The sequence below is a fragment of the Erythrolamprus reginae genome, chromosome 10 (genome assembly GCF_031021105.1).
Source record: "Erythrolamprus reginae isolate rEryReg1 chromosome 10, rEryReg1.hap1, whole genome shotgun sequence".
Lineage (NCBI taxonomy): Eukaryota > Metazoa > Chordata > Lepidosauria > Squamata > Dipsadidae > Erythrolamprus > Erythrolamprus reginae.
Window position 1 is genome coordinate 23,700,497 of NC_091959.1, and position 17,784 is coordinate 23,718,280.

Below are 17,784 nucleotides of genomic sequence, written 5' to 3' on the forward strand. Positions count from 1 at the left end.
AGATTATGTAAACTAGAAATTCTTCCCTTAAGCCTGGCAAAGAGTCACTGAAGCACAAAGGGCAACCGTCATTCCAAACTGAAATATCTGGCAACAACATTCGAGTTGGCAGAGAGAGGACTGAATGTGTGTTTGTGTATTTATATAGTATATAGCCATATCCTTATGGGATTTGAACCTGCAGAGTCTGCCTTGTAAGGCAGCTGCTTTATATACACACACATACACATGTGCGTTTTGGTGTGTTTGGGTCTTTTCCCATGGAAGTGTCTTTGCAACGTTTCGACGTCAAAATGGTGCCGGAGTTGAGTTCTGTTACCGATGAAATACTGTATTTCTATAAGAAACTATTATTCCTTCTCTTCTCTTCCCTTCCCACCCCAACAATTTTGTATTGTATTTCCTTCTCTGTGGGTGCAGCCTTCCATTTATTTTATTATCTTATTTGTTAATTAATTAAATAATAATAATAATAATAATTATTATTATTATTATTATTATTATTTATTAGACTTGTATGCCGCCCCTCTCCGAAGACTCGGAGCAGTTCACAACACATTACAAAGCACAAATCTAATATTAAAAACAGTTATAAAACCCATTATAAAACAGTCATACCATCCAATTAAACCAAACATAAAATGAAACAGCTAAGGGTCAGTTATGTCCCCCAAGCCTGGCGGCATAGGTGGGTTTTCAGTAATTTGCGAAAGGCAAGGAGGGTGGGGGTAGTCCTGATCTCTGGGGGGGAGTTGATTCCAGAGGTCCGGGGCCGCCACATAGAAGGCTCTTCTCCTGGGGCCTGCCAGACAACATTGTTTTGTCGACGGGACCCGGAGAAGGCCAACTCTATGGGACCTAACTGGTCACCTGGATTCCTGCGGCAGAAGGCAGTCCCGAAGGTATTCTCGTCTGATGTCATGTAGGGCTTTATAGGGAAATTAAAATACCCCTGGACTTATATTGTTTATATATGGTATGATTGTGTTGCATGATTTTAATAATGGGTTTTTAGATGTCTTTTAATATATTGGATTTGTCACATTGTTGTTTTTGTTGTGAGCCGCTCCAAATCTCCGGAGAGGGGCGGCATATAAATATAATAATAATAATAATAATAATAATAATAATAATAATAATAATAATAATAATAATACGAAGATCTAAAAATCGAGCTGCAACGTCTCTGGCATAAGCCAGTGAAAGTGGTCCCAGTGGTACTTGGCACGCTGGGCGCGGTACCAAAGGATCTCAGCGGACATTTGAAAACCATCGGAATTGACAAAATCTCCATCTGTCAATTGCAAAAGGCCGCTTTACTGGGATCGGCAAACATAATTCGCCGCTACATCACGCAGTCCTAGGTGCTTGGGAAGAGCCCGACTGGTGATGAAATACGAAATCCAGCATAGTGATCTCGTTTGCTGTGTTGTACTGACATAAAAATAATAATAATAATAATAACAACAACAACAACAACAACTCTGAAAAAAGGTCTCTTTTTCATTGTAAGTTTGAAGGACTGTTTAAATCAAGGACTACCTGTCATACATCTTGCTTTGCACTATAAACTAACAGTGGACTCATTTCCAAAGTGAAAGGGTTTAGACATTCTTTTATTTACATTTTTTATTTCTCAGCCAGGTATAATTGCACTTATTTCAGAGAGAATCAGAATGCTGAAGAAAAAGGCACAACGTGGTTCTTTAGACCTATCCGTAAACCAAAGTGAACGGTCTCATTTCTAGCAATGCAGAAATTAAGTACAAATGTACAGAAACGCACAAAAACACTTCTCCCCTACTTCCCCTGCACATTTAGCACCTGAAAACAATGCTCCATACCAGAGGTCTTCAAACTTGGCAACTTTAAGATTTGTGGACTTCTGGTCTGAGAATTCTGGGAGTTGAAGTCCACAAATCTTAAAGTTGCCAAGTTTAGGGGGTGGGCTGTTCCATACTGTATACCCTTCGTCAGGGAGATCAAATGTGTTTTTGATGAACATATGTTCATCTTGATTTCACAGGCAAAAGAACGGCAATAGCATTTTAGACTTATATATCGCTTCACAGTGCTTCACAGCCCTCCTTAAGCAGTTTACAGAGAGTAAGCCTATTGCCCCCAACAATCTGGGTCCTCATTTTACCCACCTTGGAAAGATGGAAGGCTGAGTCAACTTGAGCCTACTGAGATTCGATCTGCCAAACTGCTGACAGTTGGTGATCAGCAGAAGTGGTTGCAGTACTGCACTCTAACTACTGTGCCACCAAGGCTTTTGAGCATGGCACAAAAACTAAAATCATTTTAAAAAAGAAACAAAACTTCACAGTCTGACCAGAAACCCAGAATAGTTAAAAGTTAGCTAGAGGCAGCAATTTGGTTGCCTGTGAACATGTAATCTAATGTTTCTGGTTAAAGAAGGTTTGTTAAATTCTGGAATTCATCCCAGATAATAGCAATCAATCCTTATAAACCAATGGTGGGATGGGGAGGGAAGGAATGACAACTAAAAAAAGATTATTGCCTTTTAGTTGATGAGATTCCTTCCCTCCTGCCAGTAGGGCTAATTGCGTGCAGCTTTGTGGCTGTAGCGTGCAAATGCGCATTTGAGCCAAATTTTGCACCCTGCAAAATCTCTCACAGGGATGCATGTGTGTGCATGTTTCATCTAGGTTTTTTGCTTCCAAGCATGCCGAAAAACGCCTGCGCACATGCGCCTCTGTGCAAAATCTCACTCCCTGCATAGGTGCAGGAAGCAACATTTTGCTCGAATGCACCCTCGCGCGCCAGAGCTGCAGAGCTGCGCACAATTAGCTGTACTAGCAGGAGTCCACTACTGCTTCCCTTCCGATCCCAGCATTGTTTTCACATTAACTTAATTTCAAACGAACTTCGAAATCCGTTCTTCTCTATCCCAGGATAAAAGACGGACTGGCCCATCACCAAGGCTTTGATCCCGACACATCCTGAGTAGTGAGTTTTGCTTGCTCTGTTGCATAACTGGAGAAAAATCTTCAATCAAGGGCACTTTATCCCTCTCCAAGCTTAACCCGGGTCATTTGGGCTGCCCAACGTGACAGCACAAGGAAAGAAGGAAGAATTCAACCAGTGGGGACGAAACTCCATCGTCCGAGAGGGTAAGTCAAGATGCATGAAGATACCAACTCTGCTCAGTGTTTCAACCGTAAGTGTGGCTTCACCACAGTAAGGATTCCCACCATGGAGGAGATAAGGCCACACAACCCGATCACTCCAGGGTTGGTCTTGTAGATGCCCAAACGGTCCAACGGACTGAAGATATCACAAAGGTTCTTCACCGCATCCAGCAACAGGGGCGGATAATTCTTTAATGTGAGGAATACGAGGAGGAGAAAAGTCTGCAGCTCATTGTTGGTCAGGGATTGGAACTTCTGCCTGCCAGGAGTCAAGGATTTTTCAGGCTTCTGGTTGCCTGCCGTTTGCTTCATGCGCCAGCAGAGCTCATAAAAGTCCTTGACCAGGTTTATCACCAGGGAGTAGTAGTAGCACTTGGTCGCCCAGTTGCGCCACTTCTTCTGGTTGACCTCCGAGATGAGCCCGACGCTCTTCACCCACAAGACGGTGTCGCAGGCGAAGTACATCACTCGGTTCGCATTGGAGGCGGTCAGGCAGAAGCGAGGGATGGTGTAGGGCAACTGGGAGGCTTGGTGGGCTGCCAACAGGGCGTGCACGATATTGCCAAGCCGGAACACTGTGAGAGAAAGCAGAGTTGAAACACGCGGGTGGAAAAAGCCTGGAATCTTATGGTGAGATTGGTGTGTCTTATGGTCTACACCAGTGTTTCCCAACCTTGGCAACTTGAAGATATCTGGACTTAAACTCCCAGCATTCGCTGGCTGGGGAATTCTGGGAGTTGAAATCCAAATATCTTCAAGTTGCCAAGGATGGGAAACACTGGTCTACACCCCTGGTCTAGCTCAAGTTCTGAGTAGATCTTTCAAAACATTCTAAAGTTTTAATGGATAGCAATCTGAAGGCCACGTCAGTGGGCAGGGACTCTGAGAGCCCCCGTCCAATATCGGAGGTCTCCAAATTGCCAATCCATAGGGAGTTCTTCTAGCCATTTGCTTCATCTCTAGTGCTGGAAGGCGGCTTTTCAACATGGAGCTTTGCCAACCCATAAAAGACCACCCACGAGGAGTCCTCTTTTGGTAAACTCGGGTCATAATTAAATGTGCAATACTTCAATGCTTTTTACAACAGAGCTGATAACGGTGGACGTGCCTCATTGCAGTGTACAAATATTAACACATCAATGAACAAAAAGGTGGGGGAAATAAAAATGGCTTTGCCTGATGCCAAGAAAACACTGAACCTAGTGTCTTAGTAGTGGAAAGTTACTATTAAAACACTCTAGTTCATTCATGGCTACTCCTAGATTTCATTAAGGGTAATCTTCTGTAATTAGTCCATCTGTCTGCCTGTCTATCATCCATCCATCCATCCATCTATCTATTTATCTCCCTCCATCCACCTACCTACCTACCTCTCTCTCTCTCTCTCTCTCTGTTATCCAATCCATTCATATTATCTATTTATCTATTCTATGCCATATATCCATATGCCATCTATTATCTATCTACTATGTTTTCCTGAAAAGAAGATCCAGTCTTATACTTTTTAAAACCCTAAAATAAGTGCTTGGTCTTATTGCCATGCACATAAAAACCCGACTGGGCTTATTATCAGAGGATGTCTTATTTTGGGGAAACCAGGGTGTCTGTCTGTCTGTCTGTCTGTCTGTCTGTCTGTCTGTCTGTCTGTCTGTCTGTCTGTCTGTCTGTCTGTCTGTCTGTCTGTCTGTCTGTCTGTCTATCTATCTATCTATCTATCTATCTATCTATCTATCTATCTATCTATCATCTTCTGTGTTCAGAACAACTGTCTTTAAAAAGAGAAAATACGATGCTTAAAATTAGTATAATAATAATGAAAACTTCCAGTAACTATATAAATAATATAAAAATTAAAACACAGAAGGAATTTAAAACAGGTAGGTGACAATATATAGCATTTCATGCCCAGAAAGTAGATTTATCATTGCCAGGAGCAAATTGCCCATTGTATATGCTCCATCAAGATTCTGGCATATCAATAAATGTCCGTATCATATAAATTAGGCCTCGCAGGATACCTTTAGGGTATGGGAAGAACTTATAGGACGATTGCTTAATGAGCTGGGAGTAGAAAGCATTTTTCCACAGAAAGAAAAAAACAACAACCCATTGTACAATAGCAAAGGCAGGGGTTGAGAAATGCTCAGGCCAGTCAAACAGGCTATTCCACCCCCAGACCAAAAAATAAAAATAAAATTGTAATAGCACATTTCTCATGCATGCATGCATTGTGAACGGATGAAACACAGGTTAAGACACAAACAATCCAGGGCATGAGAATACTGTACAATAATCATGAAGTGACATGCTAATGGAGACATTTTGATTAATACGCAAAGCAGACTTTCCCAGGCAGGCGCAAGGAATGAAGATTAGCAGGTAGGAATCGGCAGTACCTCTTAAGAGAAAGCCATAACATCAATCTTCCCCTCCCCACAAGGCCACCAAGATAACAGCCCAAAGATCTACTGACTCAGGAAGGCAAGAAGAGAAAAATATAGAATTTAAAAGCCTCTGAGCACAGATTTAATTAAAGGGCTTTGCTCGCAATATTCCTGCAGTGGACAAATAGAATAGAGAATAGAATAGAATTTTATTGGCCAAGTGTGATTGGACACAAAAGGAATTTGTCTTGGTGCATATGCTCTCAGCGTACATAAAATAAAATATACATTTGTCAAGAATCATGTGGTACAACACTCAATGATTGTCATAGGGGTCAAATAAGCAATGAAGAAGCAATATTAATAAAAATGTTAGGATATAAGCAACAAGTTACAGTGATACAGTCAACATGGGAGGAAATGGGTGATAGGAATGATGAGAAAAACTAGTAGAATAGAAGTGCAGATTTAGTAGAAAGTCTGACAGTGTTGAGAGAATTATTTGTTTAGTAGAGTGATGGCGTTCAGAAAAAAACTATTCTTGTGTCTAGTTGTCTTGGTGTGCAGTGCTCTGTAGTGATGTTTTGAGGGTAGGAGTTGAAACAATTTGTGTCCAGGATGTGAGGGGTCAGTAAATATTTTCCCCGCCCTCTTTTTGACTCGTGCAGTATACAGGTCCTCAATGGAAGGCAGGTTGGCAGCAATTGTTTTTTCTGCAGTTCTGATTATCCTCTGAAGTCTGTGTCGGTCCCGTTGGGTTGCAGCACCAAACCAGACAGTTATAGAGGTGCAGATGACAGACTCAAATCTGGATGTATTAGGTAATTCCAACCAAAGGGATCCTAGGAGCTATAATCCATAGGAGCTACAATCCTTTGGAAGGCACCAAAACAGGACAAGGGTGAAGCAAAGATGAATCATTCATCTACCGCAAACAGTAAGGAACTCTCGCTATTAAATTCCCATCAGGAACTGTCTATGAAATCAAAATCTTATGCAAGTGGCAAACATTAGAGCATAATCCTAGGTATTAGGACCCAAAAATTCAATATTTTCTTTTTCTGGGACTTGGATAGAACTTTAGCCTTAGTTGTTGTGCCTCCAAATTAATGAATGAGTCCATGATGGAAGCAGATCAAAATTGCTTAACAGCTTACACCTTCCCGTAGCCTCAACAAAGGGGCAACTATTTTGATTGATAAATCAAGGATAAATTTGTTTTCCCTGCCCACTCATGTTCAATTATCACAGACTGTCTGGACAAGTCCATGACATTTTCTTGTTTTTTAGAAGTGGTCTGCCATTGCCTTCCTCCAAGGGCTACGAGAAAGTGACTGGCCCAAGGTCACCCAGAAGGCTTGGATCTTAAATCAGGATTACAACTCATGGTCTCCCAAGGGCAATATTACAAGAATCCTAATCTATAATCCCATTCTGGTATACTGCATTCAGGTTTCTCTCTCTCTTTTTAGGGAAAAAATGTGACTGCTCCTTTTCTGTCCCTCTCACCTATCCTTTTGTTAGGCTCCAAGTAATGCACCCATTACAAATCCAACTCATTTAGATACACCATCTTCGTGCTACTGGTAAAAAGCCAGTAAAGTGGTACCTCCACTTACGAACTTAATTCGTTCCATGACCAGGTTCTTAAGTAGAAAAGTTTATAAGAAAAAGCAATTTTTCCCATAGGAATCAATGTAAAAGCAAATAATGTATGCGATTGGGGAAACCACAGGGAGGGTGGAGGCCCTGTTTCCTCCCAGGAGATTCCTAGAGAGGCCCCACTGAGGCTTCTCCCTGCCTTTTCTGGCCCTGTTTCCTCCCAGGAGATTCCTAGAGATGCCCCACAGAGGCTTCTCCCTGCTTTTCTGGTTACAGTTTCGGAGGCTTGAGTTTGTAAGTGGAAAACGATTCTTGAGAAGAGGCAAAAAAATCTTGAACACCTGGTTCTTATCTAGAAAAGTTCGCAGGTAGAGGCTTTCTTAGGTAGAGGTACCACTGTACTAAAGTTTCCAGGCTTTTCACTCCAATATTTGTTTCAGTTTCTCAAGTTTTCCAAAACAACTGTCACATTGTCCAACCAAGATGGGAGCTGGTTGCCCTGCGACATCTGTCTTCCTCCTCCTCCTCTTCCTCCTCCTCTCAGCCAGATGTTGGAATGTGATTGACTCATCAGTTAAGAGTGCTGTTTTGACTGAAGGATCCATTCCCACCCCCCTTCAGCTCCAAACTATGCCAAGCTGAATGCAGGTAAGAACCCCCAAGGATACAAACAATCCAACACCAGAGGTGAAATCCAGCAGGCTCTGACAGGTTCTGGAGAACCGGTAGCAGAAATTTTGAGTAGTACGGAGAACCGGCAAATATTGCCTCTGGCTGGCCCCAGAGTGGCGTGGGATTTTTTATTTTATTTTTTATTTTGCAAAATCCTTCCCATGGAGTAGAGTGGAGATGGGGATTTGCAATATCTTTCCCTGCCATGTCCACCAAGCCATATTTAATTTAATTTATATGTATTCCACCCAACTCCTGGAGACTCTGGACGGCTTACAGTAAAGTCATCTTAAAAAACAGTTTAAAAAATCAATTTAAAACCCCTTATAAAAAAACATTCATATCCTTTGTGGCCGGGTCAAAAGATGCCTCATTTGCTCAACAGCCCCAAGCCTGCCGCCAGGTCTTTAAGGCTTTCTGGAAGGCCATTAGGGTAGGGGCAGTACAGATCTCAAGAAGTAGCTGGTTCCAGAGATCCGGTGCCACCACAGAAAAGGCCCTCCCCCACCACAGCCCCACTAACCGACACTGCTTAGCCAACGAGATCTGTAGAATCCAGATATAATATTGTGCCCACCAAACCACGCCCACAGAACCAGTAGATAATTTTTTTAAAAATTGGATTTCATCACTGTCCCACGCTCCAATCAAATTCAGTCTTGATTACCCTTATTTTGGGACGATCAGCAATCCATTTCTTTTTTTCTTTCTTCAACAGACGGTTTCTAAAACTAACATATACTCACTCTTGCGTCCTGAGCTCATGCTCGATTCCAGAAGTCTGAGCTTCATAACCACTTTCTCCTGGCGACTCTTATGCTCTAAAATATAGCTAAGCAGCATGCATGAATACTGAGTTGCTCTGGAAAGGGAAGGAAAGAGAGGTGCATGGTTGGTCACACATCACAGGCAAAGCACAAGCTGCATGTTCCCACAATGAAACTCAGAGCGGTATATATAGTGCAAGTTCCTCCCCCATGCAAAAGATGCTACAGGGCTGTTTTGCTCTAAGGCAAAATGCTCTAATATGTAGTAATGTTGCTCAATCAGAGGAGACGTACCAAGTGGTGCATAAGAGACTATTTTACTGTGTTGGAATGTGCTGAAATAAGCAAACTAACCATGGAACTAAGAGAGAGAGAAGAAACAGGGTACAGTATTATGAAATCTGGGATAGATTGTATGATGGGCAAAATTACTGAATACATTTAAATAAGAATGAAGTATGTGAAGAAACAAAAACAAAAAAGGAAGAGGAAATGTGAGAGATGTAACCTTAAACTTAAATGAGTGTAACATGATGCATATAGTGTACATAAATATGAATAAGAGTATGGAATTATGGGATAAAGGTAATAATGTATACTGTATATCGAATAGGAAAAAAGAAAAAAATGTTTGAGTATATAACAATAGCCACAACTAGGAAAATGTGGAAATGAGAAGGAAATTACAATGGCATAAAGCTGTATTAATGGAATTATATTTTACATATATACAGGCTTGCTTTGTAAGTATACAAACAAACAAACAAACAAACAAACAAACAAACAAACACATCTGGCATATACCAGCTAAATATACCAGATTTGGGAATTTTTCCATTTGTAGGTTGTATTGTTTGTTTGTTTGATTTATTATTATTATTATCATCATCATCATCATCATCATCATCATCATCATCATCATCATCATTGTTAATAATAATTAGATTTGTATGCTGCCCTTCTCCGAAGACTCGGGGCAGCTCACAGGCTACAAAAGCAACACAACAACAAATCTAATTAATTAAAAGTTACTACTAAAATCCCATATATAATAAAAACAGTCAACCAATTCATTCACAACGACACATTACATCTCGTAAACAGAGGAAGGGGGCTTGATCTAATTGCCCCATGCCTGGTGACGTAAATGAGTTTTGAGGCTCTTGCGAAAGGTGAGGAGGGTGGGGACAATGCAAATCTCTGGAGGGAGCTAATTCCAGAGGGGTGGGGCCACCACAGAGAAGGCTCTTCCTCTGGGCTCTGCAAGACAGCATTGTCTAGTTGACAGGACCTAAAGGAGGCCAACTCTGTGGGACCTAACCAGTTGCTGGGATTCGTGCGGCAGAAGGTGGTCCCGTAAGTAATCTGGTCCGATGCCCTGTAGGGCTTTATAGGTCATCATCAACACTTTGAATTGTGTCTGGAAACCAATCAAACCAACCAAAATTTATTTACTTATTTATTGGATTTATATGCCACCCCTCTCAGAGGACTCACGGTGGTTTACCGCATATCAAAAAAATTAATTAACTAATTATTCTAAACAACCCTGGCACTACTAAAAATCGGCCATGGGATAAGGCCTAGTGGCCCCAAGCCTCGCGCTATAGATAAGTCTTCAGACTCTTGCGGAAAGCGAGGAGGGTGGGGGCAGTACGAATCTCTGGGGGGAGGTGATGATTCCAGAGGGCCGGAGCCCCCACAGAGAAGGCTCTTCCCCTAGGCCCCGCCAAGCGACATTGTCTAGCTGACAGGACCTGGAGAAGGCCGACTCTGAGGGACCAAAACCTTGCTTTAGTTTTTAATTGGAAAATTGCAATAATTTTTTTTTTTTTAAGAGTCTATTTTACTCAATTATTCTGGAAAAACATGGTTATTTCCAAAAGCATTTGCTTGCAAAACAAACAAACAAACAAAAAGTAAAAACATTTGTCTTCTTAGAAACGTCTATTGGCTGTTAGCTCCGATGGGATAAAACTTTGAATCCTACACAAAAGGTATCATAATCGAACAGAATGAAGCAGCAGGTAATTCCTTGCATCTATAGGGTACCCACCATAATAGGTCATTATACTACCTCCCCTCCCCCTTTTACACCGACATTAAGAGAAAGCATATTCTGCCACTTATTGAGGGATATCCTGGCCGCTCGGACGTTGCCTGTCTCCGGTGGTTGCTTGGGGATGAGCAGGCCAGGATTACGGCACAGGCGGCCAGATTCTGCACGGCAGCAGCAGGGATTCGTCACAAGTGTGTGCCTTCATAGTGAGATACGTACATCTCTTGTATAGCTACAATGGGTCAATCTTGGTTGCTCAGCCAAAAGTCCTGTTTCCTGTTCTTTTTCCTTTTAATTATTATTACTTCACCAGAAGAGCCCTTCACTCCTCCACTTGAAACAGAATACCCGACGAGACTAGACTTTCAATCCTGGACCTAGAAAGTTTAGAACTAAGACGCCTTAAACAAGATCTAAGTATTGCCCACAAGATCATATGCTGCAACATCCTGCCTGTCGGCGACTACTTCAGCTTCAACCACAACAATACAAGAGCACACAACAGATTTAAACTTAATATTAACCGCTCTAAACTTGACTGTAAAAAATATGACTTCAGTAACCGAGTTGTCGAAGCTTGGAACTCATTACTAGACTCCATAGTGTCATCCCCAAACCCCCAACACTTTACCCTTAGATTATCTACAGTTGACCTATCCAGAGTCCTAAGAGGTCAGTAAGGGGAGAGTACAAGTGCACTTCCGTCCACTGTCCTATTGCTCTCCTATACCTTTCTTCTGTTCTTTCATTGATATGTTCTATTACTATACCTTCTTTTCTATTATTTCATAGATATATTTTACTATGAGTATCTCCTCTATAACCTTCACCATGTATTTTACTATGTGTATATAGATATATACCCACTAAAACCCTCATTGTGTATTGGACAAAATAAATAAATAAATAAAATAAAATTAATATTATATTGATGGTCTTTGACCGTAAATAAAATTTATATACCTCCCTGCCCCATTTTTTTTCTTCCTACCTTAACGCCCATCTGACTGAACCTGGGAGCTTCATGCCACCTTTTCCTGCATTACCCATCAAGCAGATAACCGCCCAACATTTGAAATACGACTTTTGAGATTGGGGTTCAGTTCCATTTACAGGCGAGGAAGGACTGATCCCATTGAGCCTAGCGCGAACATCCAGTCCAATTTATTGCGCAGAGGGTTGCCCTGTTGCAAAGATAAAATTGGAGGAGAGCCCACACACAACGGCCTCGAGGGGATGAAGGTGAGGCAAGTTGTGAAGCTGCCAAACAAAATGGATCACCCAGCACGTAGTCCGAGTCAAAAAGCAGTGTGTGATGCTGAAAGATAAGTTTACATAACACCAGGAAATAACAACACAAAGCAGTGTGGCATGGTTATCCCCCCCCACCTTCATATCAACAATTCAAAGAGAAAAATTACTACGTAGAGGGGATATGCGCTGTTCATGATTCTCACACCTATGCAAAGCAGTAAGATCAATACGCTCTGATATTCTTTGTTTTTACCCATAGAAACAGAAACATAGAAGATTGATGGCAGAAAAAGACCTCATGGTCCATCTCCGGGACCGGCTTCTGCCGCACGAATCCCAGCGACCGGTTAGGTCCCACAGAGATGGCCTTCTCCGGGTCCCGTCGACTAAACAATGTCATTTGGCGGGACCCAGGAGAAGAGCCTTCTCTATGGTGGCCCCGACCCTCTGGAACCAGCTCCCCCTGGAGATCAGAACTGCCCCCCACCTCCTTGCCTTTCGTAAAGTTGTTAAGACCCACCTCTGCCGTCAGGCATGGGGGAACTGAGACATCTCCCCCGGGCCTATACAGTTTATACATGGTATGTTTGTGTGTATGCTTGCTTTTAATAATGGGGTTTTTAGTTGCTTTTTAAATTATTAGATTTGTTCTTACATTGTCTTTGTTATTGTTGTGAGCCGCCCCGAGTCTACGGAGAGGGGCGGCATACAAATCTAATAAATAATAAAAATAATAAATAATCTACTCTGCCCTTATACTATTTCCTGTATTTTATTTTAGGATGGATATAGGTTTATTCCAGGCATGTTTAAATTCAGTTACTGGATTTTACTGAATTCCAGTTACTGTGGATTTATCAACCACATCTGCTGGAGGTTTGTTTCAAGCATCTACTACTCTGAGAATATTTTCTCACGTTGCTTCTGATCTTTCCCCCAACTAACCTCAGATTGTGCCCCCTTTTTCTTGTGTTCACTTTCTTATTAAAAACACTTCCCTCCCAGGAAAAGATATCCCCATGGAGGATGAAATATTAAGGAAAATAATAGATTGTGCTGAGATGGACATGATGACGAGGCGGTTAAACAATGAAGAAGAATCTGAGTTTTATAAAATTTGGGAAAGGATATATGTATGGTTTAATAAAAAGAATGCTAAATGAAATGATTGAATAAAAAGCTATTTGTATATGAATAGATTTTTTAAAGAAAAGTTTAAATATATAAGAAAATGTTTCTTTCCTTTCTATTCTCTGTATTGATCTTACAAATTTTAGTGTTTTTCCTTTTCTGTATTAGAAAGACTTCTATTTTGAGTGGGGCAATTGTAGCCCCTATATATGTTAAATGTGTGTTTGTTTTGTTTGTCTTTTATGAAAATTAATAACAAAAATTATAAAAAAACAAAACACTTCCCTCCTGAATCTTATTTAACCTTATTTAACTCAAAAGTCTTCCCCTAGGGAATTATCGGGCAAGTCTCTTTCTCCTACTGATTTTTCTTTTACATTTTCTTATTGATATTTTGTGGGATGATGCAGGGATCATTTTCCCCCTTCGTGATCGAATTTCCATTAAATTGGATCTTCTTCAATCTTCTACCATCCTGTCCAAAAGTTTCCTGGGCTGGGAATCCAAGGAATTGTAGTCCTAAGAGAAAGACTACACAATTCCCAACACAAAGGAATTATGATCCCTTTGGAATCAACTGCTCCCAGAGATCTGTACTATCTCCACCCTACCGGTCTTCTGGAAACCCATTAAGACCTGGCTTTTCCGGCAGACCTGGAATTAGGATTGACTGTAAGTATGGATGGTTTTTGGGGGGCATTATATATTTTATTGCACTGCTGATTTTATTGCTGTATTTTTGTTGTTGTTTTTGTGACTATTATTGTTTGCTCTGAGTCATTTTTTGGAGTGAGTGACATATAAATACAAATAAGGAAACAAACAAACAAACAAACAAACACATCTGGAATATCCTGAGTCTTCAGAGAGGGGTGGCATACAAATCTAATTAATAATAATAATGATGATGATAATGATGATAATGATAATAATAATAAAAACAACAAACAACAACAACAACAACAATAATAATAATAATACACCAGCTCTAAATATACCTAGATTTGGGAATGTTTGCCTTTCTAGGGAAATACCATAGTGTACATTTGTGTACAATCCAATATACACAACAGTGTTCCAGGACACCATATGTACCACATGAGCACAGAAATGTCTGCGGACAGTGCAGGCTTAATGGCCTTGGGGATGAGTATCATCCCCTGTAGCTGAATTAAAAGAGACTTCTTCACCTTTCTAATCCACAAGAGAAGGCAACTTTGACATCCTCCCCAGCACCTGTTAAATCCCAACAATTCTCCACTCTCTTTCATTGCTGACACTGCATTATTTTTTACATTGCGTAATCTCCATAATGGGAGTGGAGCCACCTTTGCAAATCACTCAGAAGAAGGAGTGAAGAGCTGTGAAGAAATATGTCAAAGACAAATTAAGAAAATCTACTGAGGCCTCTATTGAAGCAAGCCTCTATTGCAAGTAATTCCTACAGTTCCTTCAAGTTATCAGATCTGTGACTTCCGTCACACAATGGCCATTAATGTGATTAATGTGAGCCTTAACATGTTGTGCAAACTCAGCATGCATGAATCCTGGTGTCTTTTGCACAACACCTGGGAACAGGTTGTTTCAGGAAGCAGGTGACCAGGTTGTGCAAAGATATACCTGTAGCCTACATTTACACATCCTGATTCATCAGGTCTGATGAAAGTCAAAGGGGTGCAGAAATACCCTGCCTCATGCCCGATTGGTTGGTTGTGGCTTTCAACTTAAATCGGACCAGATTACTTGCTGGACCACCTTCTGCCATATGAGTCCCAGAGACCGGTTAGATCTCACAGAGTCGGACTTCTCCAGGTCCCATCAACTAGATAATGTTGTTTGGCGGGACCTAGAGGAAGAGCCTTCTCTGTGGGGGCTCCGGCCCTCTGGAATCATCACCTCCCTGGTTTTTCCTTGAAGATCTTTCGCTTCTTATCCAAGAAGCTTCCTCAACTCTGACTGAATGGTGGGGAATGGCATCCAATCAGAGCTGAAGAAGCTTTTTGGATGAGAAGCGAAACATCTTCAAAAAGAAAAAACAACAGAAAGTCCAGTTGCTTCTTGAAAAAAAAAGCACCTTTGAGACAACCATGACTACCTAGATGCCTGAGAATCTTCATGCACACCTATGATTGGTAGCTTTCACAAAAGAGACTGGACAGCCACTTGTCTGGCAGGCTATAAGGCCAGGAGAGCTGTACTAGAAGACTTCCAAGGTCCCAACGATTCTATGGCCTGAAGAGATGGACCTCTTGCCTCGCAATCAGGAGGTTATGAGTTCGAACCTAGGTGTAGAGGCAGGTGTAGGACCTCCTGCTTGTGCAGAGGGGTTGGACTAGATGACCTGCAAGGTCCCTCCCAAACCAATGATTTTATGGCCTGAAGAGATGGAGCTCTTGCCTCACAACCAGAAGGTTGTGAGTTCGAGTCTAGGTGTAGAGGCAGGTGTAGGGCCTCCTGCTTGGGCAGGGGGGTTGGGCTAGATGTATTTATTTATTTATTAGATTTGTATGCCTGCAAGGTCCCTTCCAACTCTTGTTAATCTGTAAATGGGAGTTGAAGTGGGGAGGAGGTCGTGGGAAATCCAATCGGACAGGCTGGCAAACGGAGGGGGGGGGGGGACTCTGCAAGCTCCTTGAAAAGGAAGTTGGGGGGGGGACCGCCACCCCATTATTCTCCGCCCCAGCGCCGCTGCTCCCCCTCACCGAAAAAGCCGCTCTCGACCCTGCGTCTGGTTGGTGAAGTGCACAAAAGCCTCCATGCCACCTGCAACCATCGCCGGACCGAACTTAGAACTCCGGCCGGCAATCAGCTGTTTCTCCTCCGAGAGAGGGAGGAGGGAAGAGAGGGGGCGTGGGCGAACCGTGGCCACGCCCCCGGCGTTCCCATTCCCCGGGACTCCCTTTCCGCGCCTGTCCCGCTTCCTTCCGCCCGGGGGTTGCCGTAGCAACGCGTCAACTTCCGGAGACAGGTGTACGCTAGTGATGGGGTGTGGGAGAGACACAGGTGTGCGCGGAGACAGGAAGAAGCTTCGGTTGAAGTTTGAGGGGGGGTTGATTTGGGCTCCTCTGGGTGCATAATTTCCCCCCCCTTTGCTGGGAAGGAGCCTTCTTTACAGTTTCTCGGGGGAAAACTGCAGCTCTCATCCTCCCCAGCCTGATGGGCTTTGTAGTTCGACAGCTCTAAAAGCATCCCAGGTATATACCTACATAGCAAATCCTTAACCTTTCTGGAGAGACGGAGCTTGCTTGTTTGCTTGCTTATTTGTTTGTTTATAAATTTATTCATTTACCTACTTTTTACATATTTACTTATTTAATTACTTATTTACTTACTTATTTACGTAATTCTTACTTATTTACTTACTTCTTGTCTACTTCTGATTTACTTACTTTTTACTTATTTACTTCTTATTTACTTATTTATTTACTTATTTATTCACTTATTTACTTATTTATGTAATTCTTATTTATTTCTTATCTGCTTACTTCTTATCTACTTACTTCTTATTTATTTACTTACTTACTTTTTACTTCTTTACTTACTTACTTCTTATTTACTTACTTACTTCTAACTTATTTACTTACTACATACTTACTTACTTATTTGATTGATTGATTGAGTGAGTGAGTGATATGCTGCCCCTCTCCGAGGACTCCGCATTTTTCTGATGCACTGGGAATCTGTTTTTTGTTTTTGTTCCATTTCTATTGTTTTTTCATTTTCATGTTCATTTTGTGTTTTGTTTTGCTTGTTTTATAATTTGTTTCTGTTTTATTTGTTACTGGTTGTGTTGGGTTTTGTTTCTGCTTTGGTTGCTTTTGTTTGTTGGGTTTATTTATTTATTTTATTTGTTTGTTTGTTTGTTTTGTCCAGTATACAAAACAAGTATACAAAGATATAACAATGTTTTTATACATGATATTTGGTACTAATAATAGAGGAACAGTAGAATGGGGGACAAAAGGCACACTGGTGCGCCTATGCACTGACCCCTTAGGAATCAAGTGAAGTCAACAGTGGATAGTCTAAGGGTAAGATTTTTGGGGTTAGGTGATGATACTACAAAGTCTGGTAGTGAGTTCCATGTATTAACTACTCGGTTGCTAAAGTTGTATTTCCTGCAATCTAGTTTGGAGTGGTTTTCTTTTGAGTTTATATCTGTTGTGTGCCTGTGTATTGTTGTGGTTGAAGCTGAAGTAGTCGTTGACAGGACAAGTAGTCGTTGTGTTGCATTTTGTTTGTTTTTGTTTAGTTTGCTTCCCTCTTGCTTCTGTGTCTGCCCAGCTCAAACTTAGGGGACTTCTGACAGTGTACAAGCCTTCTCAAAAGAACAAAAAGAAGTGTTCAGTTATTGCAAAAGAGCATTGGTTAAGTTACGAGGAGAGCTGGCAAGAGTGTGTGTAGGATTGCAGCAAAGTAATAATTTTGATTGTGAGCCGCCTAGAGTCCTTAGGGAAATGGGTGGCATACAAATTGAATAGATAGATAGATAGATAGATAGATAGATAGATAGATAGATAGATAGATAGATAGATAGATAGATAGATAGATAGATAGATAGATATAGATAGATAGATAGATAGATAGAGAGAGAGACAGACAGAGAGAGAGAGAGAGAGAGAGAGAGAGACAGAGACAGAGACAGACAGAGAGAGAGAGAGACAGACGGACAGACAGACAGACAGACATGATAGATAATAGATGGATGGATGGATGGATGGATGGATGGATGGGCAGACGTGTTCCATAGAAGGCCCGTT

General features: G+C 41.5%; 2 protein-coding genes across 3 annotated transcripts in view; one reads left to right on the forward strand and one right to left on the reverse strand.

The window, feature by feature from the left end:
• Positions 1 to 1,598: 1,598 nt before the first annotated feature.
• PEX11A (peroxisomal biogenesis factor 11 alpha) lies at positions 1,599 to 15,893 on the reverse strand. The gene is made up of 3 exons (XM_070761938.1): positions 15,727 to 15,893; positions 8,560 to 8,675; positions 1,599 to 3,730 (listed from the first exon to the last, which is right to left on the reverse strand). The coding sequence occupies exons 1-3, from the start codon at positions 15,795 to 15,797 to the stop codon at positions 3,171 to 3,173; spliced, it is 747 nt and encodes a 248-aa protein (XP_070618039.1). The 5' UTR covers positions 15,798 to 15,893; the 3' UTR covers positions 1,599 to 3,170.
• A 57-nt stretch (positions 15,894 to 15,950) lies between these two features.
• WDR93 (WD repeat domain 93) overlaps positions 15,951 to 17,784 on the forward strand; it is a 39,547-nt gene continuing 37,713 nt past the window's right edge. For both annotated transcript variants that reach the window (XM_070763304.1, XM_070763305.1), the window contains exon 1: positions 15,951 to 16,218. The gene's annotated coding sequence lies outside the window, so the exon portion shown is untranslated. The remainder of the gene's footprint in view (positions 16,219 to 17,784) is intronic.

Excerpts from the sequence above, each read along its gene's own strand:
- PEX11A (XM_070761938.1), bottom strand. The coding sequence starts at position 15,797 with ATGGTTGCAGGTGGCATGGAGGCTTTTGTGCACTTCACCAACCAGACG. Across the intron at positions 8,676-15,726 it reads GGTCGAGAGCGGCTTTTTCG|AGCAACTCAGTATTCATGCA; the intron begins GTGAGGGGGAGC and ends TTCCCTTTCCAG. Across the intron at positions 3,731-8,559 it reads CATGAGCTCAGGACGCAAGA|TGTTCCGGCTTGGCAATATC; the intron begins GTGAGTATATGT and ends TTTCTCTCACAG.